The following is a 27,787-nucleotide window of genomic DNA, read 5'->3' as shown; positions in this document are numbered from 1 at the left end:
CCATTTTTAGATACATTCATAGTATTAGGCAATGATCATCATGTCCGGTTCCAGAAATTTTTTATGACCCTAAGAAAAACCCATTAAGTAGTCTCTCCCCATCCTGGAACTGTCTTTGATTGAATCCTGAAACTCAGTTTGGTAGACAGTGCTCTAAAATATTCTACAAAGTATTTGGCATTTGCCATAGTAGCCATTATGGAAGTATTAATAGCAGATGAATATCAGAGCTAGAATCTAGTTCTTTTGAAATCCTGTGTTCTTTTCACTGTGCTGTGCTTCTCAATTCAGCAAATTAAATTAGATTTTTGGCCGGTTCTTTTGTATTTTTGTTTGGTCAGTGAATCAATTAAGGTTCATAACTGAGACTACATGACAAGCCATGCCCTGTCTGTATGTAGACCACCTCTGTACTTTCTGGAAAATACCACTTTGGGTGTGATATGTAACAGTTCACCAACGAGGAAGGTTACTCATTCAGTTATTCACGTGTCAGTCATTTGTCCTGTTTATTGATCACAGAGTTTTCTCACTATCAACATTCTAATGTAAAATGTCGCAGGCCAATGGCAGCAATCTTTAAATAAAGATACTTCAGGAGGAAGCTCCTTGAATAATTTGTTGCCAGGAGGCTTTCAAGTCAGCTGTCAGCATAGTTTGAATTTTAGCTTGAAAGTGGCATGCATGTTTTGGTGTGATTTCCTTGAAAAGCATGCATCTATCTGTGTAAGCAATTATTAATGATCAGTTTATGTCATTGAGCCTTTGAGCTGTTGAGACAGAATTAGGGTGACACATATTAATGATCTATTTCCTTTTAGGACAAGAAAGAGATGGCCATCAGTGACTGCAGCAAAGGTACAGCTTTTTGGTCTTGTACATGGTAACATACAAGAGCATTACCTCAGCAGTTGTTTAGTTGCTGAGCTGTGACCAACTCTTTTGTGACCCCATGGACTGTAGCCCACCAGACTCCTTCGACCATGGGGTTCCCAGGCAAAGAATACTGAAGTGGGTTGCCATTTCATTCTCCAGGGACTCTTCCTGACCCAGGGATTAAACCTTTGTCTCCTGCTTTGGCAGGTGGATTCTTTACCACTGAGTCACCTGGGAAGCCTGTTACTTCAGCTAGACAACAAATACAGAGGCTCTCAGTCAGATGTGTACTTGTACACATGCACCCTTCTGGGGCTGCTAAATGAGAAGCTTTGGGTCTTTCTCAGAGGTGTCCTGCACAGTAGTCATCTTAGTGAAAGCATTTTTTGAATGGACAGTTCAGTCAGTTTATACTGTATTGGTAAATATGTGGAGAAAATTCAAACCTACCTTGGCCACAGAAACAGTATATACTTCTTGTGTGCTTGCCTTTGAAATTGAAGATCTTAGCTGCTGTTGGGGGCTTCTGAATCCGTGTACTTGGATAGCAGTGGTGGTTTCTCTTAGGGAAATGGTACTCCGTTCACATGTTGTACTTAATCCAAATCTCCTTGCCATCCTTTTTTATCAAGTGCCATCCTTTTTTATCAAGTTCAACACAGTGAATCCAGTCTTTGTCATCTGATGTCTGAGTTCCATAATGATCTTTTCATTCTACCACCTCATAGAGACAGCTCCAGACATGGGGTCATTATTGTTTTTGGTTTTTTCCTGAAAAATTTCCTGACAGGCCAGATGGTTGTCTTGTCTTTATAACCTGCTTGGTGTGGGGAACACACATAATCTTGTTCCTTGCATCTTGCTACTCGCATGAGTTCTTTCAAGCTAATATTGTTTTTTAAATTTGTATTTTCTCCATTTTGGATAATATTTTCTCCTTTGGATAATATTTTCTCTGAAAGAATCAGAGTTTAAAAGAACTTTATTTTTAAAAAAAGAAGAACCTTATATGTTATCGAATCCTACTCTCAGACCAAGCATGAATTCCCTCATCTGTTTTATTTCTTGAGATTTTTTAATAACATTAATTAGTCACCTTCTCTTCTTTATACTTGGCAATTCATTAGAGTCTCTGAATGAAACTTAACATATTAGGATCTAGCAAACTTATTCTGATCTATTACTATCTTGGACTGGAACTAATTCTAAATGTACTGTTTTGTTTGGAAGAAGATATTTAACCTTAATCTTTGTGAGATGTGTGGGTTTGACGAGTTTAAGTTAGGAACAAGCTGCAGTTTTCAGAGTTCTTTCCTTGGTAACCAAATGGAGAGAAAATGGCTTGTAAGCTGATTAGCGGGGAATACACTAGAAAACAGTACATCTCTAGCTGTCGCCCTCAGTCTAGGAACCAAGAGAATGAGAGGAAGTGGGGGGAAGTGTTTGTTTTCCAGATTTGTTTTTGGTTTTGGTTAAACCAAAATACATGTGCTTATACTTAGTTGTTATGACTACGTATGGTTTATTGAATCCATGCACAAAATACATTAACAGCAGTACAGTTTATTTGGATTAAGTAGTACAGATTATTTGGATATACAGGACCTTTCATTCCTCTGCCCCCCAAATAAACACATGCCCACTCTGTGTACAAACTTTGGCAAAGGACTTAACTCATTTGGATCTCTTTACTATGAAATACTATATAAGAAACTGTATGAAAACTGTGGAACAGTATTTAATGCCAGTCACCTTTATGCTTTTAGCTTAGCATGTAAATAAAGTTTAAGTTAATTCTCTATATGGATTGAGAAAGCAAGTCACAAGTTAGAGTGGTAAGTTGGTGTTAGAGGTTTTTATAAAGTAGTCATAGGGAGTTACCTAGTACAGTGGTTGGGACTCAGTGCTTTCACTGCCAGGGCCTGAGTTCAGTCCTTGGTTGGGAAACTAAGATCCTGTCAGCTGTGCAGCCAATAAGAAGAGTAATCCTGGAAGGATTCCATCTCTTCAGTCAGTATTTGCACTGTTACAAGTTATCCACTAGTTGAGAAGGGGGCAGTATAGGCGTTAAAGTGTAAACTAGGGGGTTCAGTTTTTTAAAAGATGATGTAGTAGAGGTCACTGGAGTATTTTAAGAGAATATGGTGTGCTAGACTAAGGGGAGGTTGACAGTGTGTAAAGTTGAAATCCTGCAGTTTAGGTTCTTTCAGAAAACCTTCTTCTGAACCAATATCCCCTTCCAGCCACTGCACCATTTCTGTCATCCGCTTCATTGAAAGACTGTCTGCACATTAAGTAGCCCATCCATACCGTGTAGTTTATATCTTCGGCCCTGCCCTGTAGTCTGGAGCCCTGTATCCCACTGCAAACTTGACATCTCCCTGGGATGTCTGGTCCCATGGCGTGGCAGATGGAACGTGCCCAGAACAGATTCTGGTGCCTCCCAGTCCCACGCATACATGAATGCATGAAAACAACTTGCAGTTAGTTTTTTTCATACTAGTAAATGGCATACTAGTGAATGGCATTATTATCTATTCACTTGCTGAAACTCTAAAACCTTTGGAGTCATCCCTGAGTTATTCTCTCATTCCACATGGCTTAATTAATTAGCAAGTCCACTGGGCTCTGATTCAGAGACATTTCCTTAATCTGGCCTCTCCTTTCCATCTCCACGTTTAGCAGCTTAGTGAGCATCCGGCTGTCATCTGGACTATTGCAGTGACCTCCCAGCTGTCTCACCGCTTCCACCCCATAACCCTTCACACTGTAGCCAAAGTGAGCTTTTAAAACTGTAAATCAGATTATGTCTTAATCTGCTTGAAACGATTCCAGTGGCTTCTCATCACACTTAAAAGGTCTAGTAAATGAACTATATTCCAATAAAAATTATAATAAATAACTAAAATAGACAGTCAGCAAGGACCTACTTACTCTGTAGCACAGGAAACTCTACTCAGTACTCTGTATTAACCTAAATGGGCAAAGAATCTGAAAAAGAATAGATGTGTGTGTGTGTGTATAACTAAATCACTTTGCTCTACACCTGAAACTAACACAGCATTGTGAATCAACTACATTACTCCAATATAAAAGCTTTTTAAAAAATACAAAATAGAAAAAAGTCCAAGCTCCTTTCTCTGGCCAGCAAGGCCTCCATGACCTGCTTGTTGTGTACGTTCAACCTCATCTCTTCTGCACCTCTACCTGTCACCAAGATGCCGAAGTTATTCTTGCTTTTAGATCCTTTACTCTTTTTAGTTCTTTTTCCTATACTGTCTCCCTCAGCTTTTCAAATAGCTGGCTTCCCTCAAATAATCCCTTTTCATATTGTTTCCACTCTTTATAAAGTCACTTATTCCCCTCTTCTCTTGAATTTACATCACCTTGTTTTATTTTTCTCTGTAGCTCTATAGCTCTCTGAAATTATTTGTATGCCATCTTCTGTTGCCTCCTAGAATAGCTTAAAGCCTCATGAGGACTTGGACCTGGCCACCACTGTACTCTGGAGGGTCACTACCCTAGTGCATATATTAGGTATAAACAGACAGTTACTGAAAGCATGAATGAATTTAAAAATGAGGACATCATTTGAAAAGAAAAAAGTTTTAGAGCCATGATACTGCTTTTTAACAGAAAAAGGAAAAACACAAGAATAGAAGAATGTAGTGTACTTGAACCAAAATATGGGCACCAGATTATTATAAGGCATTTGTTGTTAGATCCAAGAAAGGATATTACACACTAGTGACCTAAGGGTGTTAGAGCAAGAGTTTGAAGGAACAGTGAGGATTTAGCTAAAAATATAACCTTAGTTGTCATTGTGTGACCTCCGTAGTTGAGGCCTAGAAAACGAGAGAGTAAATGATAGTCTGCCACTGTTCTGCCTCAGTTCTGTAACATGCACCTTCAAATTCCCCTCACTTTTTCACTGTGCACTAGGTGGAAACCAGGACCTGGCGTATAGACCAGGGTTGGGTAAACTACAGCCACAAGCCAAATGCAGCCTGCATGCCACCTGCTTTTGTACAGCCTGCAAGCTAAGAATGGTTTTTACATTTCTAAATCATTGGAAATAAAATCAAAAGAAGTAATATTTCAGGACACATGGAAATTATGTGAGATTCAGGTTTCAGTACCCATCAATAAAAGTTTATTGTGATGCCATCACCCTTATCTGCTGATGCATTGTCTGTGCTTGCTTTCATGCTGCGATAGCAGAGTTCAGTAGTTGTAACAGTCTGTCCCACAAAGCCTGACATCTTTACTACCTGCCCTTTATAGAAAAAGTTTGCTGACCCTAGGTATAACCTTTAACAAATAACTTTTCTTACGGAGCCATGGAGAATGATTATTGAGGAAACTTGATATAACTGAGGGTGTGTAGGCCCTTTTTCCTCATGGTAACAGTTACTTCTTCCCCTTTTACAGCAATTCAGTTAAACCCCAGCTATATCAGGGCAATACTGAGGAGAGCAGAGTTGTATGAGAAGACTGACAAGCTGGATGAAGCCCTGGAAGACTATAAATCCATATTAGAAAAAGACCCATCAGTACATCAAGCAAGAGAAGCTTGCATGGTAAACTTGATTTTTTACAAAAATATTTTCTGTTCCTTGTGTTACTAGTCATTGAATCTTAAATAATCTTTTGAGACACAACTACAAGCCATTTCTATGCTTTTGAGAAGCTTATTGGAAGGAATATGCAGGAGATAGAGCTTTGAAGTGGTGGCTGCAACGCATTGCGCCCTGTACTGTTTAATCTTCATGCTAAAACTGTTGTCTGACCTCTAGGGTTAACAAGAACTTTATTTTGTTGCTGGACTAGGGAAACCTTGTCTGCTTATAGGTGTACAGTTTAGTCGAGAGTGAGCCTTAATATTAAAGATAATAAATTTCTGGCTTTCTTTTCCTTACTCAGTCACCAAGGTTCTACTCATTGTCATATGTGCAGAACATTTCTAGTTGAAAATATCCTAATCTTTTTATCCCTCTTAAAATGACTCTGGTTCTTGTCCATGTCACTAAAAATCCTTTTCCTTCTAAATGTCATATTTTTATGTCAGTAGTAAATTAAAACTAAATAGTACTTGTTTTCCTCTCTTTAAAAATAACTGTATGTTTGTGCTTTGACCTTTATCATCACTCTCTATCTCCAGTGCATAGAGTAATGTGTACTCTTAAGGATTTGCTGCAAAATTGGATGTGTTTCTCACTGCCCCAAAATAATAGGTGTTCAAATAAGTTCGACTGACACTGGCTTTAACTAAGCAGGTTTCTTGATTGCTGGACTTTTCAGAGGGCATTAGAATGGGAGGTCTGTCCTGAACCCAGTGTGTAGCAGAGATGGCGGGAGCCAGAGAGCTACAGGCGTCTTTTATTTAGCCAGACTTTTTGGTTTTGCTTTTTTAATTGAGGCTAGTTACCAACATTTTAAAATGGAAAGAATTTTTAAATGGATAAACTTTTATCCATTTCAAGTGGATAAAATTAAATGGGTAAAAATCTAAGTCAGGCTCCTTTTGAAAATTGGAAAATGTGGACATGCTGGCTCCTCCTTGAACTCGCACATGCTGGCATGGGGCTGGAGTGCTCCGATTACATGGCTGAGCACACCAGTGCTATTGCCTTACACCCGGTCCATTTCTTATTGACGTTTCCTGTCAGTCCCCCGAGGGCATCTGAGCCCCTACTCCACAGGATCTCCCATTTAGTTCATGGGAGTGTTTTTCCACCAGGCAGACCTGAGAAATGTTGACTCATCTCCCTGCATTCATATCAATATCCTAGGTAGTTTGGGTTTTGTTTTACTTTGTTTTTATACCCACTTGAGGTGAGTTCCTTCGGTCACAACAGGTCTTTTATTTACCTAGAAATGGAGTAATCGGAGAAAAGTTCATTTGGGTAATTAAAATACATACGTAATTTGAAAGCTGTTTTAATCCTTTATCTGACTTTTAACGTATCTCTGAATGGTGTTAGGATTAACTTAAATTGGACATGAGGAAAGGGAATAAATAGAGTACTTAAAATCTTGGCTAAATTCATGGTGGCCTTTATCCTTGTCAAATTAGTGTTAAAACAAAGGGAGCCTTTTATTAAAGCTTGTTGTTATAGGCGTAAAGAATTTATTTTATCTTTATTGCAACAGAGTTAATACTGTAATTGCAGAGTGTGTGTGAGCAGATCTGCGGCTCTCAGCTGGAGGCAGTCTGGTTCCGGGGACATTTGGCTACATGGGGGGGCACTTTGTCATGGTGGGGAGGGTCTTGTTGGCATCTCTGAAGGCCGGGGGTGCTTTGACCACCGCACTGTGCACAGGGCAGCCCCAATAGCAAACTGCCCCGTCCAGACTCAGTAGTGCCAGGTTGAAAAGCCCTAAGCTGGATGATCGTTTCGGAATATCTCATATCGATCTGATGCTTTCTCAACTATTAAGTTACATAAAGAAAGGACCTCAAATTAAAAAATACAAGTGAGCAGAAAATATATATAAATATCAGCCATTATCCCACCACCTGAATATACCGCTGTAAACATCTGATGTTTATCCTTTCAGATGTTCTGTGTGTGTGTATGTGTATTTTTCACCAAATTTTTATCGAGGCCCTCCTGAGTCCACTCCAGTGATCCAGGAACTGTGTATAGCATTGAACCAAACAAAACTCCTGTCTCTGTAGTGCCCCCACAGAGAAATATTTGGGATTTTTCTATAGTTAGTGGGATCATATATGTGTGCTTTAACCTGGTCTCATTTTCACACAAGGTTTGTAAAAATGTTTCTCAAGTTCAAAAGAAAGCCAAAAGATTTTCACAGCCCTTGTTTTGGTGCTTTTTCCCTCAGAGATTACCTAAGCAAATTGAAGAACGTAATGAAAGACTGAAGGAAGAGATGTTAGGTAAGTCTGCCTCCCTCACCTTCTCTTTGCCATAAACAGCTCAGCTGGGGGATGCGGCCATCCGTCCTTTTATTCATTAGAGGAGAACTCAACAGTGGGAAACAGCTTTGAGGCCCTTCTGTGGTTCAGTACCAGTATCATGGGGCACCAGCACCTTGGGGCTGGTAAGTTATTACTCAGTTTTGACTCTAAAGGACCAATGTGGTCTAGAGTGGATATCAGCTTTTCAAAAACTAAACTTCCATTTTGCTTTTATTTTTTTGGTAAGTTTTCCTGCCTTCAAAATGCAAACATAATCAACGTCCAACCCTGGGGGTGCCACCAACCTCTCTTTCCGATCATCAGTTTCATAAAAACAGTTGAGTTTGTTCACTGAGGAAACAACTTCAGTTTTTAAGTTCATTAGGATGCAATCAGTACAAGCCAGTACCCTGTGAAAACCAAGGGGATTTTTGTTTTGAAAATAACATTCAGAGGCCCTTTAGTATTTGAGAAGACATGAGAGGGTAAGAATGAGTAGTAAATGGGAAGAGGGGAAAAAACTGTGTGGGTGGAGTCAGGGAAAATGGTTTCATTTGACCCATGTTTTAGTTAGTTCTTACATTGGCCAAACCGTGTTTATGGTTGAGATTAGAGGGCTCTTCATTGTAAACAGTCTGCTTGACCAAGAGGAGTAAAGGTTCCTGGACAGAGACCTGCCCAGCATAATCTGCTTATAACCTGTGTGATAGTTGTCTGTTCAGGACCTCCTGTGTGTTTTCCTTATGAAGAATCTATATCATGAATTGCAGTCACATGGGCCAAAAGGAAAGATCACTTAAAATATATTGAGCCTGGCCATTTATGGCCTTTAGGCATCAGTATCAGAGAATGAGACAAATTTCCCAAAAGATCACTGACAGAGAGTTGATTGAGGAGAAACTACTGACCTATTAAATCCAAGTGTGGGCCCTGCTGGGTGGACTCAGACTCCGACTCCTAGGAGAGCTGCTTCAGACGTGGGCAGATCTGTGGAGCCTTCCTCAGTTCTTCCAAAATTGGCTTTTTCTCTAGTTTACATTTTTAATCAAATTTGACATCATGTTTGAGCCAAAAACTTATTTTGGAGGTACTTTTTCTTCAAAGAAGGAAAAAAGGAGTGTTCCTCACCTATTCACAATGATTATTTATTTTAGCAAAAAGGAAAAAGGTGTTTGCATTTAGCTGAGCTGGATTTTGTGCTGAAAGAGAAGACTTGGTGAGTGACTGTACTGGTCACTTAGGCACTGATCTCTGGGTCCACTTTTTTTTAATCACCATGAAACAATAAATGGATAGATATAAACTGAATCTTACTGCCATTGTCGGTTCCAGATGGAATTAAGTTCCATCTGTCCTTGTCACTCAGTTCTCATAAGCTGATGTTTCTTGTCTTGTGGTTTTGGCAGTTACTTATGTTGTTCCTTTCATGAACATGGACATAAGTCGCTTGGTAAATCATACATCAGTTTGTTGTTACACATCAGTAGTCTGAATGACCGGACTCCTTTTTCTTCTTCATGAATATAATGATAGTGAATAAAATACTGCTGCTTGGTATCATCTACCATAGGGGAGCCTTAAAGGGAGAAGTCACTCTCAGCATTGTATGAGCTTCCTGGTGTGTTCCTTCCTCATTACAGATGAACTAGTTTTGATTCGTGCACTTTGAGATCCTTGGAGGCTGGTCTCTCCAGATGCGCACAGCCACATCACTTACTCAGAAGTCCTGTGCAGGCTTTTTGCAGTGGACTGCATGATTTTTAGTTTGTTCAGTACTCTTGATTTTCTTTTCCTTTTCTCTCTGTAACTTGACTTCCTTTTTGTTGGAAATGTACCCCCCTCCTTGGGAAAAAAACTCTAATTGAAACTATGAGTGGGCAGAACATACTTGTTCCTCTCTTCTTAGCCTGTCATTTGTAAATGTCATCCTTAGAACAGGAGTGGCCACTGGTCATAGTGCCACAGTCCTTGCCAGAGAGGATGATCGTGCTGACGTTAGATTAGAGGAAAGGGGTCAGTCACTGGAGTGTTTACTTGTTTGCCCTCTTCTCTTCCCTGGGAAGACAGCCTCCTTGTTGTAGCCAGGGAACATAACGTTTAAAAGGACTGCAGGGTATAGTCAGTGGTTTGATGAGGTGGGAAAGATGCCCTGGACAGAGCATCTAGCTTCTGTTCCACCCATTCCAGATGATCTGTCTTCCCACCTCAGCTGAGAATCTGTCCTGACCTGGAAAACCTAGAGCTGGACATGAAACTCATTGACTCCCTCAAAGGTCAAGAGCTGTGGGCGAGGTGTTGCCCCAGTGACCCTGCCTTTCTTTCACTAGCTTCCAGCTGCTCGGCACACATGGGGCCTTGTTCGTCATCCAGTCCAGCTTTCCACTCGTACCGTCCCCTCCTTCCACCTTCTTGGAACATGTTACCAGTCCCCTGAGTCCTGAAGTTACTCAGGTGTTCTCTCCTGTCCACTAGCATCCTAACGAGTGTGCATTTGTGAACTAAATGGAGAACACCACCTTGTATGGTCCGTGTTAAAAAGTGAGATGTGGAGCTGGAGGTAACTTGTTCATGTCATTGTAAGGGTTCTTTTGACTCTTCCTTTGCATTAAGTGATTCAGGTTCCTAGAATCTGGTCGCTCCCTCGCCTGTTACTGTCCCTGAAAGCTGCTGCAGCCATGCTCCTTTCCCACATTTTTCTTCCTGCTGCACTCCCTAGTCCTTAGCTCAGACTGTGCACTTGCCATGCAGTGGGTCTGGCCAGCAGAGTCTCAGCCAGCTCACGTTGCTGTTGCCCCTCAGTAGGGAGGGCCAGTTTGGGGTTTCAGTGCCCTCCCTGCCTTTTGCCTCATTTCCTGGTTGCTATTCCCATAGCTTCTCCTCTCAAGAGAATCACTCCTTCTGCTTTGATAGTTCTTAGTAGGGAACTAACTTCCACCTTCACCCAGGATATATAAGCATTTGAATTGGGTGTAAGTTTTATTTTCTGTATTCTGTGCTCTTAATTTGCCTTTTGCTCAGAGGACATTAGGAGTCAGCTGCTCGGCCTAGTTTCCTGTCTCAGAAGAGGAAATGCAGTGTCAGGATTCACTTGTGTGCAGTCTGGTTCTCCTAATAGAGGATCTATTCCACGAGGCCCAGAACTCAGTGATCTTGAGAAGGTGAAAACAGTCTCCTGCCTCTCCTGACAGTAAGCTGACTACTGCACAGTCACTGTCTCCAAAGAGAAGTGGTGTATAACAAGCCAGTTGGTTCATTATGATACAGTGTTGCTTGCAGACACAGAAGTTTAATATTTATCAGAACTGGATCCAGTGCCAAGCCTTGATCTCTAGTCCTAAGTGTTCTTGTCTGAGCCCAAGCACTGTTGGACTCTTCTCTTTGCCATGGGATCTGGTCTGAGATGAGACCCTTACAGTTAAGGACATGTGGACACGTTCAGGCTGAGTGGTGGTACCAAGTTTGCTACAAGTGGAAAGAAGGGAACCTGATTGATTACTGCCCAGATAAGGGGCGGGTGAAATCTGGCAGCCAGTGGAGAGTGTGGGAGATGGGCCAGATGGCAGATGGTCCTGTCTGGGGTCTGCAGAAGCTGCTTGAGTCTCTGAGAGTCCAGCCTGACTGAGCAGCAGCAGGAAGTCTGTGAGCATGTGATCGTGTACACAGCCGAAAGCTTGCTCTCGCTGAAGGTGCTTCTCTACCACCATCGTAAACAGGGTGAATTGGGCAGACACCACAACTTGGTTCTACCTTAATGTTGGGCTGTTTTCCTAATGTCCCCATTGGTCCTATGCTGATTTTAGAGCGTCGTCAAATTGAACTGTAGTTGATTTACAAAGGTGGCTCAGCAGAAGGAAAAAAAAAACCTGCAGTGCAGAAGAGGCAGGTTCCGTCCCTGGGTTGGGAAGATTCCCTGGAGAAGGAAATGGCAACTCACTCCAGTATTCTTGCCTGGAGAATTCCACGGACAGAAGGGCCTGGCAGGCTATAGTCCATGGGGTCGCAAAGAGTCGGACACGACAACTAAACAAGCCATCAGCACCACTGTGTTAGTTTCAGGTATACAGCGTAGTGATTCGGTATTTTTGCAGATTATACACCATTTGAAGTTTTTAACAAGATAACGGGTATAATTCCCAGTGTATCTTTTTGCTTATCTATTGTGTATATAGTAGTTTGTGTCTTTTATTTCCATATCCCTAATTTCAGAGCTTCTTTACCCGACAGCATAGACATCAGCTGTTTGTTCAGTGAATAAATGGCCTCTTTCCTGTAATGTTGCACTAGCTCTCTGTCAGAACCTTTGGGTTTAGTCTTCACTTTGCCGCACAGCATTATTAACACTGAAAGCTGTTCTCCAACTATCAGTGGCCTTGGCCGCACCCTCCCGCCTTCCTTTCAGTCCTATGGACTCGCCGCCCTCCCGTGCCCACCTGTCTCGCATTTTCGCCTGCACTGCCTACTCCATCTCAGACCATTGCAGTCCTGCCTGTCCTTGGTGACTGAAATGCAGATTCACATACACCACTCTGCCAGGTCTCCCCACTTCCTGCCCAAGCTGGAGGGGATCATCTGCTTACTGACTCTCATAGCATTTTACATCTCGACTCCATGTGCACTGGCTTGGGTGTGTGTGTGCTTTTCCATCAGGCCTAACCTGATTTGGGTATAGAGACAAGGTCATGTGTCTTTGCATCCCCCACTGCACATCCGTACTTGGTACATGGTGGTTAATTCAAGTCAGGTAACCTCAGGTCTTCTCTTACATGGAGACTGTTCAGCCATGTGTCTTTATTATGTGTCTAGTACCTGCCAAGGACTTTATGTGCGTTATCTATTTGGCAGGCAGGCTTCCCATCTTCTGTTCTGCTGTTCCAGTGGTAATAGTCAAGCTGTTGTGGAATGTTATGAGGGCAGAGACACGAGAATAAAAGGAAAAAGTGATGCCACGTGTGTTAGGCTGGGACCTTGGAGAAACAGAAGCAAAGATTGGATTAGAAATATGAGGGGTTTATTGGAGGGAGCACCTGCAAGGGGAAGTGAGCAGAAACAGGGAACTGGACGTGACTGGGATCCCATCAGGTCCCTGAGAGGAGTAGGGACCTGGGTCAGGGAAGTCCTGCCCTGCAGGTTAGTCCCAGGGACGCTTCAGCAAAGCCGCTGGGGAGCCAACACCGCCTGTCACAGAGGCCCCTGCTCTGTCCTGCAGGGCTCGGTCACTGACTGAACAGCCGTGGGACCTGCGACCTTGGCGTGGAGGCTCCCTGCATCCAGAGAAGTATGTGTTCTGGCTGCCATTCAGTGGAATCAGCCAGGCCGAGGTCCCCAGCTCCTTGTGGTACAGGCGCTTCAGCCTGATGGGCAAAGCGAGGGCCAGTGCACGGCCCCTGCTCCGCGCTGTCCTCAGTGTGAATACTTGTGCCCTGGCTTCACTGCCATCTCCAAGGTACAGGGGCCTCCTCACCACCTTCGGTACCTGCTCCCATCCTTCAGAGCCTCTGCCCTCCTGAAACGCCTGCCTCACACCCCTGCACGGGCCTGGGGGCTCCTCTGCACTCACCCCAATCTGTGTCTGCCTGCTAGACTCTGAGCATCTCAGAAGTTACACCAGAGTAACTCGTACTTTTTAGATCCCAGTGCCTCCTGTAGTGGACACCAGATAATACACGCATTTGTCCTGGAGACTGTTGTTCTGGCCGTGGACACGGCCATGCCGTGATCCCTTCCTCCGGGTGGTGGCCCCAGGCTTGGGACAGGCACCTCCTTGCTTCACTCACTCTGTGTCAGAGGAGCCAAGGATTGTGCCAGCAGTGACATTTTATTGGGCTTCTTTAAATGTTTGGTTCCCTCCCTGTCCTCTTTCTTCAGTCCCAAGACAGACAGACTGCCAGCGTTCTGGCTGACTCGCGCTCTCCTGGGGAGGCCCTGTCTTTCCTGGCTTCCTATTTACGCATCCGTCTCCTGCCCCACGCGGGGCCTCTCTGTGCTGCCCCCGGCGCGCAGGCACAAGTCCTATGCAATGACTCTCCCTCCATCAGCAGCACTGAGCACGTGTGTTCGGATTTGGGAAGCCTGTCTGGAGAGTGGTCAGTCTGGGTTTCTGTGAATATGGTGAGCTTTTCCTGGGGCTAAATCTCAGACTGAGTCCAAAAGTTCTTTCCAAGAGTTCCCAGGAAAGGCCTTGGCATTTAAAGGCATGCATCTTTTAAGTTCTTTACCTGAGATTTATTTCAAAGTGGGAGATCTCAGAGCAACAAAGCTGCCAACGTGAGAAGGAACCTGTACCTCTGATGAGCAGGGGTTTCTTTTTCTTTTACCCTCCTCCTCCTCTCCACTGGAAGCAAACCTGCAAGAAAAATTAGAACAGTTTAGAAATGATTGAAATGCGTATTTACCCATCCTAGCCAAGATTTTCCAGAACACCCTCGTTTCAAATACTAATCCTGTTGCCCCACAAATCCCAGTCTCCCAAATGTCCTGGAAACTCCTACTTGTGTATAAGCTCCATGTCCCCCTTACATGGAGAATCAACATAAAAATCCATGGTTATGCTGTGTGTGTGTTCATTTGACTTTATGACATGAACTCACCTTGTGATTGACAAAGAAAGCCCAAAACTCAGGGAGGGAAACTAGGCTGTTGAGGTTGATGGAGCTGTGCAGGAGGGCAAGATCTCCCGTTTCCCCAGAAATGATGAGTTTGGTTTGGAAGCTGAGACTTGACTTGGAAAAGCAGGAGGCTCTTGAGTTTCAACCTCAGGTTCAGTAGAAATCTGCTGAGTGGAATTAGATTCAGCAAGTGGCTCTGCTGTTTCATGGAGAACAGACTTGGAGGCGCCTCGGCCCTCCCTGCCAGGCATGGCCTTCAGTCCCCGGGGCAGCAGCTCATCACTCAGCCCAGAGAGCCTGTCCCCTAGGGATTCTGGCCAGTGTGGCCAAGAAGTTTTGCTGTCCCAGCGGGGCCCCTTGTGCTCATCTGTGCTAGCAGTGGCTCAGGTGGATAGCACTGAGATGACTGCTCTGCTGTTAGTACACTGGGGGCTGAGGGTTTCATAATTTTAAAAGCAAGAGTTTCTTTAACTGCAGAGGAATACTCTATTTTTGTAGTCAGATAGGAAGGTAGTTGGAATCTCCTGCTTCTGCCGACTCCCTGTTTTTACTGGACTTTTTGCTTTTACGTTGCAGGTAAACTAAAAGATCTTGGGAACTTGGTTCTCCGGCCTTTTGGACTCTCCACAGAGAATTTCCAGATCAAACAGGATTCCTCTACTGGCTCCTACTCCATCAATTTTGTTCAAAATCCAAATAACAACAGATAACAACAATAGCTTTTAAAGCTGGCTTGGAAATTGTGTGCTGCTTGGATTAGCAAGGGGAAAGGCCCTGCCAGTGTTTAACTTCTAAAAGCATCTGATCTCAGAGACAGGCTGTCTCGTAGAGCCCAGCACTCCCTTCTCCCCCTTGTTTTACGATCAGGGTGAAACGCACTTCCTGATACAGTGAGCCTAATTTGATTTCCATTTTACGGTGGTGTCTGTGCTGCTGTTGCCCTGGTTCCGGCTGTCCTTTGTTTTGTCCAGGAGAAAGCCTGCTTATTGAGACTCGCCTCCCTGAGCTCCATAAACACAAACCCAGCTGGAGTCTCCTGGGCTGAGCAAACCTACCGGGCAGAGACCCCCCCGGCCATGCGTGATGGGGTCCCCGCCTGCTGTCCCCTCACCCCGATTGCACACACTGCCCTGTGTGGGCTCCAGCATCTCCTGGTTTCCTCTGGTAATAAATGCTTTCTGTGACAGTCTGAGCTGGGTTGTGAATTTTGTCCCCAAAATAACAGAGCAGAAGGCGTCCTGGCTGTAGGAGGCAGTGTTGATTTTGAGCAGTGTTTCTGGAGTCCAGTCCTCCCAGAGCCTTAGCTGCCACCTTGAAGACAATCTGGAAGAGCTGAGCGTCCACCATGTACTAAGATTCAGAAATCCCACTTCACAAGCTGTCTCGGGCCTCTCCAGGTTTGTACAGATGCTTATGAAATCAGTGTTTTTGACCAAGTAACCAGTCTTAGTGATTTCAACTTAAAATAACTTCGTTTAGGAATGCTGGTATGTGAATCCCAGAACAAAACCGTATTCTTTTAGATTCCATGAACCCAGAAGTTTCAACGGTAGTCTTTTTCTAATCCTCAGGGCTGTTAAGAAGCTTTTGATTGTTATGGTTTAAGTGTTAAAAGCGGTGACATGCAGGTTTCATGTTAGAAGTGAAGTACACATATAATTCTGTGACATGCAGTAAGCATGCTCCCAGTGTTAAGAACTGTGCTGTTGTTTTGATCAGTTCCTCAAAGCCTCTTAGCATGTGCTGTTAGGCAGTGGGATGGTCTGCTATATCCACTCTGTGGCTCCCAGGTTTTCTGGCAGGGGCAGCATGAGAGACCTTAGCTCCCCAACCAGGGGTTGAACCCATGCCCCCTGAGGTGGAAGCACTGGACCCCCAGGGAAGCCCTGTCTTCTAGATGGAGATCACATCCTTCGTGCAGTTTATAAGGGGGAAGGGGAGAAAGAAAAAGAATGTGGTTCATTTTGCTTTGCTGTCTTTATGATAAATCTGGCGTCCAATTTTTCCCAGAAGGGGTGTGAGAAATCACACACGTAGCACAGAGACCTTGGCTGAAAGCTGCCTGGTCCGGCTGGCGGCGGCATGCGCTCCCCGTGCAGCAGTGCCCTGCTGGCCAGCACTCCACCGACCTGTTGATCTCAGCACTACTCCACGCTCAGACTGTGTGAGCAGGGGACCTGCCTGGCAGTCCTATGGTTCAGACTCCACGCTTCCACTGCAAGAGGCATGGGTTCAATCCCTGGTCAGGAAACTAAGATCCCACGTGCCACACCAAAATAAAGGAAAAAAATTTTTCAAAGAGCACTTTATATGGACTAATCTCTTGATATTTATCAATATTTATATAGAAGTTAAAATAGAAATTTTAAAAATATTCCCTTAAAATAAAATTTATTTTTTGTTAGTAAGTTATTTCATAACCACTATGAAAAGTTTTGACCTCGTAGACACCTGAAAGGGTCCCAGGAACCCTTGGTGCGCCTTGGACCACCTTAAAAGTTGTTTTGTCAGATTATGGTGGCCTGTATTTACCTCGTGATATAAGATGTATGATTTAAAAGTCTGTGATGCTTTTGTCACCCCACAAAAAAGGTATACCAAAATAGACTTCTAAGGTAATCCACGCTGTGACATTTATTTTTATGCCAGTGACATTGCAGTGGATCACAAAAATTTTGGATCTTCTAGAATTTCCTTGAAGACTCAAACACATTTTTAAAAGTATCACTTATTCCTTATCTGCCTCCATGAATAGACCGTGAGCTTCTGGAAGGTAAGGGCCATATTTATCTTCTTAATAGCACCTACTGCTTTACTAGAAACTTAGTAAACTGGTGTTAAAGGATATTCCATAAGAAGTGGCCTCAGTGCAAACAATCGTTCTATCCAAACGTCTCTAGGTTCTGTGGCCTTTCTTTCTTTAGTACCTGTGTTGGTTGGTTGGTTTTGTTTTTGCAGCTTAAAAAGACATTTGTAGAGTCCCTTAAGGCCAGTCGAGCCCATGTTGTGCAGCCACGTAGAATATCCTCAGATGGTGATCATTCACCCTAGCCTGTAAACATAATGCCTCCCGATTTTTATATTTTCACTTCTGCATCTTGGATATTTACAAGGCTTTGTCTTGAGACTTTCAGAAACCCCCAGCTGGTCCTCTGGTTTCATGCTCGCCTCCATCTTCCAGGTCACCTTATGTTCTCTATTTGTGTGTCCACAGTCTCAGCCACCTCCTGGTTCTCACGTGAGCAGCTTTTTCATACATTGGAGCCTCTGCAGTAGGCTTACCCAGAGCCTGGCTCTGTTACAGTCACACTTGGGTGGTAGTTTTTCTGTGCAGTGTACTGTGGATTTAGTTCATTTTGCGCACACATCATGGATCTGAAGTATGGTTAAAGCCTATTCTTAAAATCCAACTCTTTTCTAAGAACTCCTTTTCTACGTTTCCCTTCCATCACAAGCACTGCAGCTGGGTTTTTTCCCTATCCTTTTGCTCCTTGTCTGACCCACTGCCCAGATACCGTAACTTATCATGCTTACTGGACTAGAGAATGTTACCACATGCTGAGATGCTGAGGCAGGGAGTGGCCGAGCCTGCTCGGTTATGACCTGAACGCTGCAGCACTGGGCCCGTGTTTGAGCTGCAGGAAGATGACAAGACTTCACACACTGGACCTCCAGAGCTTCTCAAGTAGAGTCAAAGGTGTGAGTGTTTAGTCCTACAACACTTTGTGTAGTTGAAGATAGAGAACTGCTTGAGGAAATGTGGCTGGGCCTGGTGATTATTTCTGGTGCTCCTTGATCTCTGCTGAGTTTCTCTCAGCTCTCAATCCAGACTGCTTCAGGAAGAGGCACAGAGCCTTAATGGAGGCATGTTACTGTCAGGTGGGACTGGCGTGGAACAGGGAGCTGGCGCTTGCTGTTAAATCTAAGCCTGATTAGAAGGTGTATTCAGAAGGTTATCTGTTCCCAAGAGCTAATGAGCAGACCTGCAAATTGCCTTAGAACTGGTTTAGCAAAACCTGGAATGTCAAAGGGGAAGGCTGTGATAGGAGGCCAAGGAGGATGGAAAGAAGTTAATAGCTGCTTTAATGTTGAGAAGGATCTTTAAAGCACAGGACCCAATAAGCACAGGATCCAATAACCTTCCAAGACTAGAGTGTAAACCTGAGACACCACACCGGACAGGAGCTGCCAGCAGCTTAAACTCATTTCCTCCTCAGCTCTGTGTGTGCGCTCCCTGGTGGGAAAGGAGGGCCCTTGGCTGCCAGAGCTCAGTCTCGCTGGGCCTGCAGCCCAGGGGTCACTGCCAGCCCATGGTGCTCTCTGATCACTTCCACTTTTAACTCTGCCTTACTTATTAAGGCACTGAAATCTCCCTCTAATCCTATGGGTGTATACTGTGTACCTGATAACACATTCCCACACCCTAGGAAAAATCTCCTGGAAGCAGTTTCAGTGAGATATTCCTCATCCTTTGCAGCCTACCCCTCTCTGCACTTCAGTAGTAAGCAGCTTAGTCCTTCTATCATCTGGATTTCCTGTAGAAAAGGAAGCATTGATACGTGAACATTCCACCAGAAGTGGCTGGAAATTCTTTCTTCAGGGAAGCTGCACAGCTAAGGCAGAGAATGGCAGTTTCCAGTCACTATCTGTCTGGAGAGCAGCCTTGACCTCACACTAGACCGAGTGCATTAGTACTGCTGAGAATGAGAAATGGGGTACTTGCTACCAGCCAGCCCATAGAGCATCTGGGTGACTGCTGAAGAACTTCCAAAGGGCAATCAAGGAAACTAATGAGGTTAGTTTATGAAAATTAGTGAGGATGTCCTTGTATTTCAGAGTATCAAAAATTTCAGTCTTCCTGTGAGTAATTTTTTAAGGTAAAGATGGATACATGGGGTTTATTTCTTATACTAGTCTGCCTTTACAGATGTTTGAAATGTTCTGGGATTTTAAAAAATACTCCATTTTCTTCTAATTTCTCAACCCTCTGAGGGCTGCAAGCTAGGAATAAACTCTTGAGAATTTCTATGGGCCAGACTAGAATCAGACTCCCTACAACTTCCTTTCACATTTCCTCCCGCCTTAGCTGAAGCACGGCAAAGCCTGTCACCCCACTGCCAGGGTAGCCCACAGCTGCTAATCTGTGGTTGAGATCGAGTCCCAGCTGCTAGTTCTACCTTGCTTAAACAAACAAAAAAAAAATACAGCCTACCCAGATGCAACCCCAAGTCAGGCACTGGGGCTCCTCCAAACATGTCATGATGGACAGCTGTGAAGGGAATCAACCCAGATGCTCTTCAGGAAGCCTTTAGTTCCAGGTGTGAGGAGCCAGATCTGTAGACAGTGGATCCTCCTAGTACCAGGTGGAATGCTGTGCCAGCGGAGGTCCACATCTGACACCCCACCCCATCACAGCAGGCACACTGCCCTCCCAAGTCAAAAACCAGCAAGCATGAACGTCATCAAGCAAACTAAAGATGAGGAGGCCAGGGTTGGGAAGCGAGGGAACAGTGTGAGATGGGGACATGTTTACATTTCAAAGGATGGAGGCTTTGGAGGACTATCTGGTACTTGGTCTCAAGGACACAGGACTGTTGTGTAGGGATAGTTTGGCTGCCCAGAACAGATACGCTATCTGCAGCGCTACCTCAGGGAGTTAGCTGGGAAACAAAGTCTTATTTCCAAGAGCCCTGTGACTGACTGGATGCTCAGTCGGCTCCGAGGCCAGGAGGCAGCTTTTCCAGCCACTCCCTTTCTATCGGCATGAAAGCAGCTCTGTGGAAGCGCGTTCTGTAAGGTCACTTTGTGTCTCACTGAAGCCCCTGGCCCTGCATTTCTAGGGCAGGGACACATCAGGTTCCTCTTTACCTCAGGGCACTGCCCATTGCTGAATCCGTTTGCCTCCATTAGATTACAGGTGTGGGCGGTCTGCTCAGTATCCACAGGCGTCAGGCACTGGGCACAGGCAGAATTCAGAAAAGGAGGATTATTCCCTGAGTGAACTATTCTATAGAGTTCCTGATGTCACCTGTGTTTTGGCCTTGGCTGAATAGGAACTCGAGCTAGTTGAGTGAGACACCTATTTTCCATACCTCATCTTGGCCAGTGTGGCCACTAAGTGATTCTTCTGTCAATAAGGTAACTGATAGAACTAAGATTAAAATCCATGTCTCTGCTGAGTAAAGCAGGTTATTCTGTACTACAGGCAGATTCTTTACCGACAAGGGAAGTGCCTGTTCAGACAGAAGCATCATCCTAATATCACCCACTCACTTTGCCTCCTGTGAGGTTGCTTCTAAAACCGTGCTCCACAGTGCAATGAAGGGCTAATCCTAGCAGTATTAACTCTTTAGGACAGTGACCTAGCCACTGGTTTAGCCAGCTCTTTCTTCCTCTGGCACAGAATGCCTGAGTTGTATTCTTCCATCCCAAGGTCATCACCCTTTGATATCAAAGCAAAGGCCATGAACCTTCTTTGTGAATAAGCCAAGATTTGGCAGGGTGCTATTCACCAGAGAAAAATATGCTTAAGAAACACTTACAGTATACTCTCTTCAAAGCACTGAGGGAAGAATCATTACTTGAAGGAGTGGAAATCAGCTGTCACGTATAAAAGCAAGAAAACGGCTTACTTTTATGTGCAGTGACATGCCAGCATTCCCAGGGAGACACTCCAGTGGCTTCCTTCTTACACTCATTTAGGTAAACTGAAATGGGAGAATGTTTGCGGTTAAAGACTCTGTGTATATACTCTGGAATAACAGGCAGCCTTCTAAAGGATTGCTTTACTTAAAAAAAAAAATTGTACCTGACTTTAGTTTCTCGATCAGCCTTTAAAAATCTCAGCTGTCTGGTAGGTGTCCAGAGGCTAATTTTTCCTAACAACTGAGTGTTTCTGGTCAAACACTTGACCTCAGATTGGAGGTACTCAGCTTTTAAAGAAGCAACCGTTTATCCATAAGAGTAGAACTACTTGAAATTAAGACAAACCCAACAGTAGATGTTTAGTTACATCCAGCTCTGAATGGTAGATTGTTTCTATCAGAAAACAGTAATGTTTGTGCACAAGTTCCTTATTAAGCTAGTTCCCCTTCTTCTATCCTTGGTCATAAAGACATCCCATAAAATCTCCCAGTGATTAAAACTATAGGTTGTTCTCCTAAGGAAGCAGTGCTGCTTAAAAACAGCTTCCTAGAGAACAACTGGTTGAATCTTAACAGTTTAAACAAATAGTTTTTAACTAAATTTTAAAAAAATCAAGACTTTATTGAATATATGTTACACAACATTCTTTAACATTTAGGTCTCAGCATAGTTTAGATGAGAAACAACTGTTGTCATTCAAGTCTACAAAATGAAATAGGCTTGTGAAGGTTTGAAATACAGATGAAGGTAGCATGAAGCAAAGCTTAAATATTAAGCAACTAAAGCAGTGAAGGTGAAATCGCAAACATGGTATGTCAAGATTTTAAATACCACCAAGTTTCATTTTTTTAAAAATGAAAGTCAGGTTTATAACAAACACCACTGAGAATTGTCATAAAAAATATTTAGATACTTAAAACCTGATCTCTCCCAGTTCTTTTTGCCTTTATGTTACTTCCTCATCATTTCCATCACTCTGCAATTAGAAGTTTTGATTATGCAAAATCTGCTATGACCTGGGAGTTATCAGGTTCTTGAAATGAGCCTGAAGTGGTACTGCTAGGTTACGGATCTGAAAGAACAAGAGGGACCCCAGCCTAAGCTCTGGGCCAGAGCAGGGCGCCGCTTGTGTTTAGAGCTCCCTGCTGCTGCAGTTCCTGAGCTGACTCTTTCAGACTTGATCAAATGTACAATGACTTCATGATAAAAAATTTTCCATAAAGACAATCTTAGAATGGAATCAAGACTTTTAGTTACAGCGTGATTAGGGTTGGCATTAAACTTGCTAGAAGCAAGACTGCCTACCTTTTCTAGAGTTGTAAAACAGATCCTAGCTGGTATAGTAAATGTTCTAAAACTTACCCAGAACTTTGTGTTAATCCTGAGTGTGGGGTTAATAAGTAATTCCAAACACATATAGTAAGATTATGCAAAGTTTGAGCACTGAAGCCAAATGCTCAGTTATCATTTATGTTGCTTCAAATGAATTTTGTATTTTTATTTTTGGCATTTTTTTCCTTTTGTATTAAGTAATCACTATGGATTATCTTTCTGGTTTAAAAAATAAATCAGTATTGCCACTAAAAAACTTCAGGTATATTATTAAAAGGTACGGCACCATCAAATATAAAATGCCTTAAAAATGTAGTACTAACAAGTTCATCTGGTTTTCTCAATGTTTTCTCCATTCATAAAAAGAAAAAGTAAGGTTTTTTATAATGTGTAATTTTTATAGATAAAACATTATAGTCTCTGTGAATAAGAATTCATACTTTTTCACTGTCTTTATGGTTCCTGCTGCTTGTCCCCCAGGATCAAGTCCCACCGGACACCTCTGAGGAATTCTTGCACTTAGAAAGAGGGGCTCTCTGTGGAGAGAGGTCAATATTAAAATTCAGATATCACCTTTTGTGAACTTGTAAAATCAGTAAGGACAGGAAGAATAAAGCCTTTCCAGCTCAGCAGGAGTAAGAACTAGTTCCTAGAGAGTATGTTTTCACTCCAAGATTGACAGTAGCCTATCCACTTGGAGTCAGAATTTGAAAGTTAAGAATGTAGGTATGAAAATGTGCAGAAAATATTAAATACTGGTGGCAAATAAATACATCTTAATATGTTCTAACAAGCAAATGTATATTTAAGATAGTATAGTCCTGCTTTATTAAAGAAAATCCAAATTTTCTTGGTGGGGTATAGGGACACTTTACCATCCTTTTAGCAGGATGTTAGATAATCTTTTCTGAGCTGATTAACAGTAAACCTTGGAGAAAGCAGTTTTAATATGAAAAATAATTCAGCATTTCTGTCATCATCCCGTGCCTTTTAGGCGTGTCCAAACTGTACTGAGAACTTCACGTTCAAAAGAAGGTACTGTCAGTGATTCTTCACACATAGAATTCAAGAGTTCTTTGCGTATTTCACATCACTTTCCTCCTCATCTCATGCATAATTTATTGCAATAGTTTTTTTTTCAATAAAATATTCCCCTAATACCTTTTTCTTCAGTTTAATATAGCACAATATGCAAGTGCCTCTTTATGGACTGTTGGTTTTAACCACTGCCTGAACATTTACTTCTTAGTGCAGCTTTAAAAATCTGAGTCTCCAATTTCTTTCAGTCCTGATGCTCTGGTGTTCTCTGTCATTGTGGTACAGGTCCATGAAACCAGCAGCCTGCTAATGTCTTTGTGCTGAAATATAGTAAAGAAAAGGAAGAAAATGTAGTTAAGCACAAGTAATTATGATAAACATGATGTCCTTGTTTTTTTAAGCCCTATATAGATTGTGGGATCACACCTGATTTTTTACTTAAAATCAACTAAATTTGACCAGTGTGCATTTTTTTGAGAAAACAACTTACTGCCACTGTAAACCAGCAGAAGCATTCTTATTCTTTCTAAAGTATATCTGGCCAAATTCCACCACAAAGAAAATGGTTGTCACCGTCACACAGTCGATCTGCACTTGAGTGTATTTTTCAACACTTATTTGTGAATGTTTGCCTAATAAAAGGGGGGTTTTGGCTTTGTTCTTTATGCTGCCATTTCATAAGTAACAATATAAAAGTTTGCAAGTCAGCTTTGCTGCTGTGGACCATGAAACACCAGCAGTCTTCCTCTAGCACAGACTACCTACAGGATTAAGAAGCAAATTTATATACAAAACCAGGTAAAAATTGGTGCAGATGACACTGTCTACACACATGTAAGAGCGAAACAGAGAGAGAGGGGTGGAGGACACCTCCCGGGGTAGACACAGCACATCCAAGGCATCAGCAGTATTGCTTTGCAGCCAGAAGACAACTGGCCATTGACCACAGTGTCCTTGTTACACCAGCAGACCAGGTTTCCAGCAGAGCCACTCTGCACTGTACCTCCAACAGAAAGCCCGACTCTGAACAGAATATGTGTAGGACAAGGCTTATCAAAAATCACTGCTAAGGAGCATGACCAGAAGGCCCAACATTACAACCTCACTTTGATCCCAAGAAGTGGTACAATCCCATTGAAACCCTCTACAGTTGCCCTTCCAACTCAGAAGCCTAAGTACCAGTAAGGGTTTGAGTTCCCAAAGAGGTGAACTGTGGAAAGAATGATGATTTTTTTGTCAAATGTATTTTTAAACCAAAGATATGGTATCTTCAGTGGAATAACAGACAAAGCAAAAAAGGGAAAAAGGAAAACCATCCCCATCCTTCCCGGTATTTGACTTCCAAACATTTCAGAGTAGGTGTAGTTCTCATTTTTTGATAGCACTCTTGATCTTACGTAAACTTCCCAGTGCCGCCATGCGTCATTCACTTACTGGATCAAGGCTTATAAATTTCACAGGGCATTCTATCACATTTCTTCTCCAGCAATAGAAAGTTACTTCTAGCCATAAATACTGCACACATCAAAACAACAGTAGTCCACGCTTACTAAAGCAATGGAATCATTAACATGATTTTAAAATCTGACATTGAGCTAAGAAAAGTTTTTATTTTCTAAGACTATTACACTAATATAATACTAATAAATTTAGACTCATGGAAATTTGGAAGTAAATATCCCCATTTTATAAACTGAAAGAAAAAAAGGTAAAGAGCCAATTAAATATACACTTCTATTTATGACTCTCCCAATATTTGGCTTCAACCTTAGTGAGGCCTATTCAAGTCGGCAGGAAAGCCAAGGATTGAAGCTTACTATTCCTCCTATGGGAGATGAAGAAAACTGAAAATGCTATTTTCTCAAGGGATCACCAGTACCTAAGACTCCAAAATATTCCAGCCACAATCTCTGATCCAAAATGTGCCATTCTGACCTGGTTTGCAAATTTCAGCTCATACACAATGATACAGCCCAGTTACAGCTCGTCACTAGCTTCAAACAGCAGAGTTAAATAGCATTAATTCAAGGAAGAAAAAAAAAAAGATCCTAAATTCAAAAGCAGCATGACAACAAAAATCCCTAAGCCCTTCCTGCCATACAAAAGCCCCAAAGAAGCTTTTTGTGCGTTATCCAAGGAGGTTTTACTAAATGTGAAGAAATAGGTTACAGCTGTACTTCAGCATTATCTTTTGCCACCATGCTGAATTTTGACTTGCCTTATGTAAATGACAATGGTTTTGAGGTTGATTTAATTCACTGTCTATTCATATAGATATATATTCTTAATATATATATTAAGTAATGACTAAATAGTTAATGAATATAAAAGAGACGAAAGACTGAGAAAAGACGAGCCCACTAGTTGACTTTCTGTGGAGCCTCAGTCACTACTTGACATAATTCTGCAACTGGACACCCAACTTCTCCCACCCTATGAGGTAACTCCTGTCCATTGGTGAAGGGCTCCGGAGGCGGCTCTCCTTTTTTTTTTTTTTTTAACATAACAAGTAATAGTGACTGAAAGCTATTTTCACTCACAAAAACTATCACCAATATGAGGTATACCCAGCTACCACGGTCAGTGAAAACAAAGGAAAAAGAACCAGTGCATTCTTTTATGTCTAGCCTAATCTGCTTAGAGAATGATAAGTGATGACATGATGCCCTCTTCACTTTGTGGCAGGGCTTAGCCCAGACAGACCTGCCCGTTTCACTGTTAACGTCAATGCTCCCAGTCTGAATCCACAGTGGTCTGTCAGACACTGTAAGGGAGCAGCAGCGCTCGTCACTGTCTGATGTAATAGCTGCCATTTGTTGAGACCTATGGTAGAAAAAACCAAGTTAACAAAAATAGAGCATTTGAGTTCTTTTTCATCCATTTACCAAAAAAAGATAAAAATAGACTAAAATTCAGTTGAATTTTCATAATGAGTTTATTCTAGATAGCTTGCTGGCTTCACACAATGGGAAGCGCTTGTAGACTTGAGGTGTGTACACACCACTCGTGGCCAGGAGAGGGCACTCGCCAGCCCAAGTCAGTTGAGCCGCAAAATGCCTTAAGGCTCATGAAAATGTTGCCTGCCACCGCTAACTCATGGTTTAATTCTGACAAAAATCTTGTACTAGCCTAACACTACCCTAGTGGTGAAACAGTCCTGATTGTCTCAGTATTCTACAAGGGCCAAAGCTGTCATCCCTACCTTCATTAATGAGCTCAGAGACTCCGCTTTGAAGAATCGCCAAAACTGCCTGAATCCCTTTCACTGTAATGCCAGTGGCACCTCTGCGTACCATACAACAGCTGAACTTACTGTGAGGTCAAACCTGCTTGAAATTGGTTTGACAAGGTAAGCTTTCTCTGAGGCTTTCAGAAGAGAGACCAAACACTAAGCAAAAGGGTTACTGTTAAGCCTTATTTTTTATTAACCTATTTGCTTGTTTCCTTTTTTCTCTACTTTAAGTACAGTTTAAGTAAGAAACAACTCATGTATCATATCAGTGTAGGCAACTCTGGGATCACTGATTCAGATAATGTCCAGTCCCTATAATATTAAGTTCTAAATCAGAAATAGTAGCTAATCAAAACCTTAAAAAAAACTTTTCTAATACTGAAAAAGAAGAAACTTTACACACCTAATCTTTAAACATGATTACTTACTGAATTTTAACTCAAGAGAACAGATTTCTTAAATGAGGTTCAATAATGAGGTTATTTACCCTTTTGTTTATGGGAAAATATACTATTAGCTATAACCCAACAGCAATCACACAATATGAAATTTGAATACACAAAGAATTATCTTTTGAACCTCTCCCTCCATGGGTAAAACTTAAGTTTCAACAATCATTCTAAAGAATCTCCTTTTCACTTTTAGGCAAGAGGAGGGCCAAAAAGCTGCATCAGAGAATAATCTTACCCTATGCATTAACCCCACCAGTGCCCAGAAGTGCTGTGTAAAATATTAACATGCAAGACCCCAGTCCACAGAGCCTGGCCTGTGAGTCTTTTGTGCTAATGCTGAGTTTCCCCTCAAAGCTTTTACGGTCTCAAGGTTTTTCTTTAGAACTGACCACACAGGATTCATTAGGAAGGACCAGGAAACCCTGACAGTGAGGTAGTAAATAGGAGAACCTCATGAAAGGTAGGGATTTCACTGGAAATTACTTATTTTTGTCCTTTTTAAGAGAAAAGCTTACATGCAACAATGGCAACTACTGCTTGGGATGCAAGCAAAGACATAAAGGGGCAAACGAGAACAGGGTAAGAATTTTCCTTCTTTAGAGCACATGAAGGAATGAAGTAGAGGAGGTCACACTCTTAGAGCAAAGCCCAGAATTAAAAACCAACGAACTAAGATTACATACAT

The 27,787-nt window shown here is 42.5% G+C and overlaps 2 protein-coding genes and 1 long non-coding RNA gene across 8 annotated transcripts in view; 1 reads left to right on the top strand and 2 right to left on the bottom strand.

Annotated features, from left to right (window-relative positions):
- The window catches only part of TTC1 (tetratricopeptide repeat domain 1), a 48,614-nt gene extending 33,022 nt beyond the window's left edge, over positions 1 to 15,592 (top strand). For both annotated transcript variants that reach the window (XM_040239491.1, XM_040239490.1), the window contains exons 5-8: positions 822 to 858; positions 5,308 to 5,456; positions 7,723 to 7,777; positions 14,980 to 15,592. In XM_040239491.1, coding sequence (XP_040095425.1) covers positions 822 to 858; positions 5,308 to 5,456; positions 7,723 to 7,777; positions 14,980 to 15,113 — 375 coding nt within the window. In that variant the 3' untranslated portion in view covers positions 15,114 to 15,592. The remainder of the gene's footprint in view (positions 1 to 821; positions 859 to 5,307; positions 5,457 to 7,722; positions 7,778 to 14,979) is intronic.
- LOC120863356 lies at positions 11,065 to 14,984 on the bottom strand. The gene is made up of 2 exons (XR_005720977.1): positions 14,386 to 14,984; positions 11,065 to 14,141 (listed from the first exon to the last, which is right to left on the bottom strand). It is a non-coding gene; the product is annotated as an uncharacterized LOC120863356 (long non-coding RNA).
- A 6,052-nt stretch (positions 15,593 to 21,644) lies between the features above and the next one.
- The window catches only part of PWWP2A (PWWP domain containing 2A), a 32,581-nt gene continuing 26,438 nt past the window's right edge, over positions 21,645 to 27,787 (bottom strand). For 3 of the 5 annotated variants that reach the window (XM_040239487.1, XM_040239488.1, XM_040239489.1), the window contains one exon: positions 21,645 to 23,738. In XM_040239487.1, coding sequence (XP_040095421.1) covers positions 23,725 to 23,738 — 14 coding nt within the window. In that variant the 3' untranslated portion in view covers positions 21,645 to 23,724. Of the gene's footprint in view, positions 23,739 to 26,121; positions 26,242 to 27,787 lie in introns of all 5 variants that reach the window. The other 2 variants (XM_040239482.1, XM_040239485.1) reach the window with 1 other exon arrangement.

Source organism: Oryx dammah, unplaced genomic scaffold, assembly GCF_014754425.2.
Source record: "Oryx dammah isolate SB20612 unplaced genomic scaffold, SCBI_Odam_1.1 HiC_scaffold_5, whole genome shotgun sequence".
Taxonomy (NCBI): domain Eukaryota; kingdom Metazoa; phylum Chordata; class Mammalia; order Artiodactyla; family Bovidae; genus Oryx; species Oryx dammah.
The sequence above is the reverse complement of the archived record's forward strand: the minus strand, read 5'-3'. Positions and strand labels throughout refer to the sequence as shown.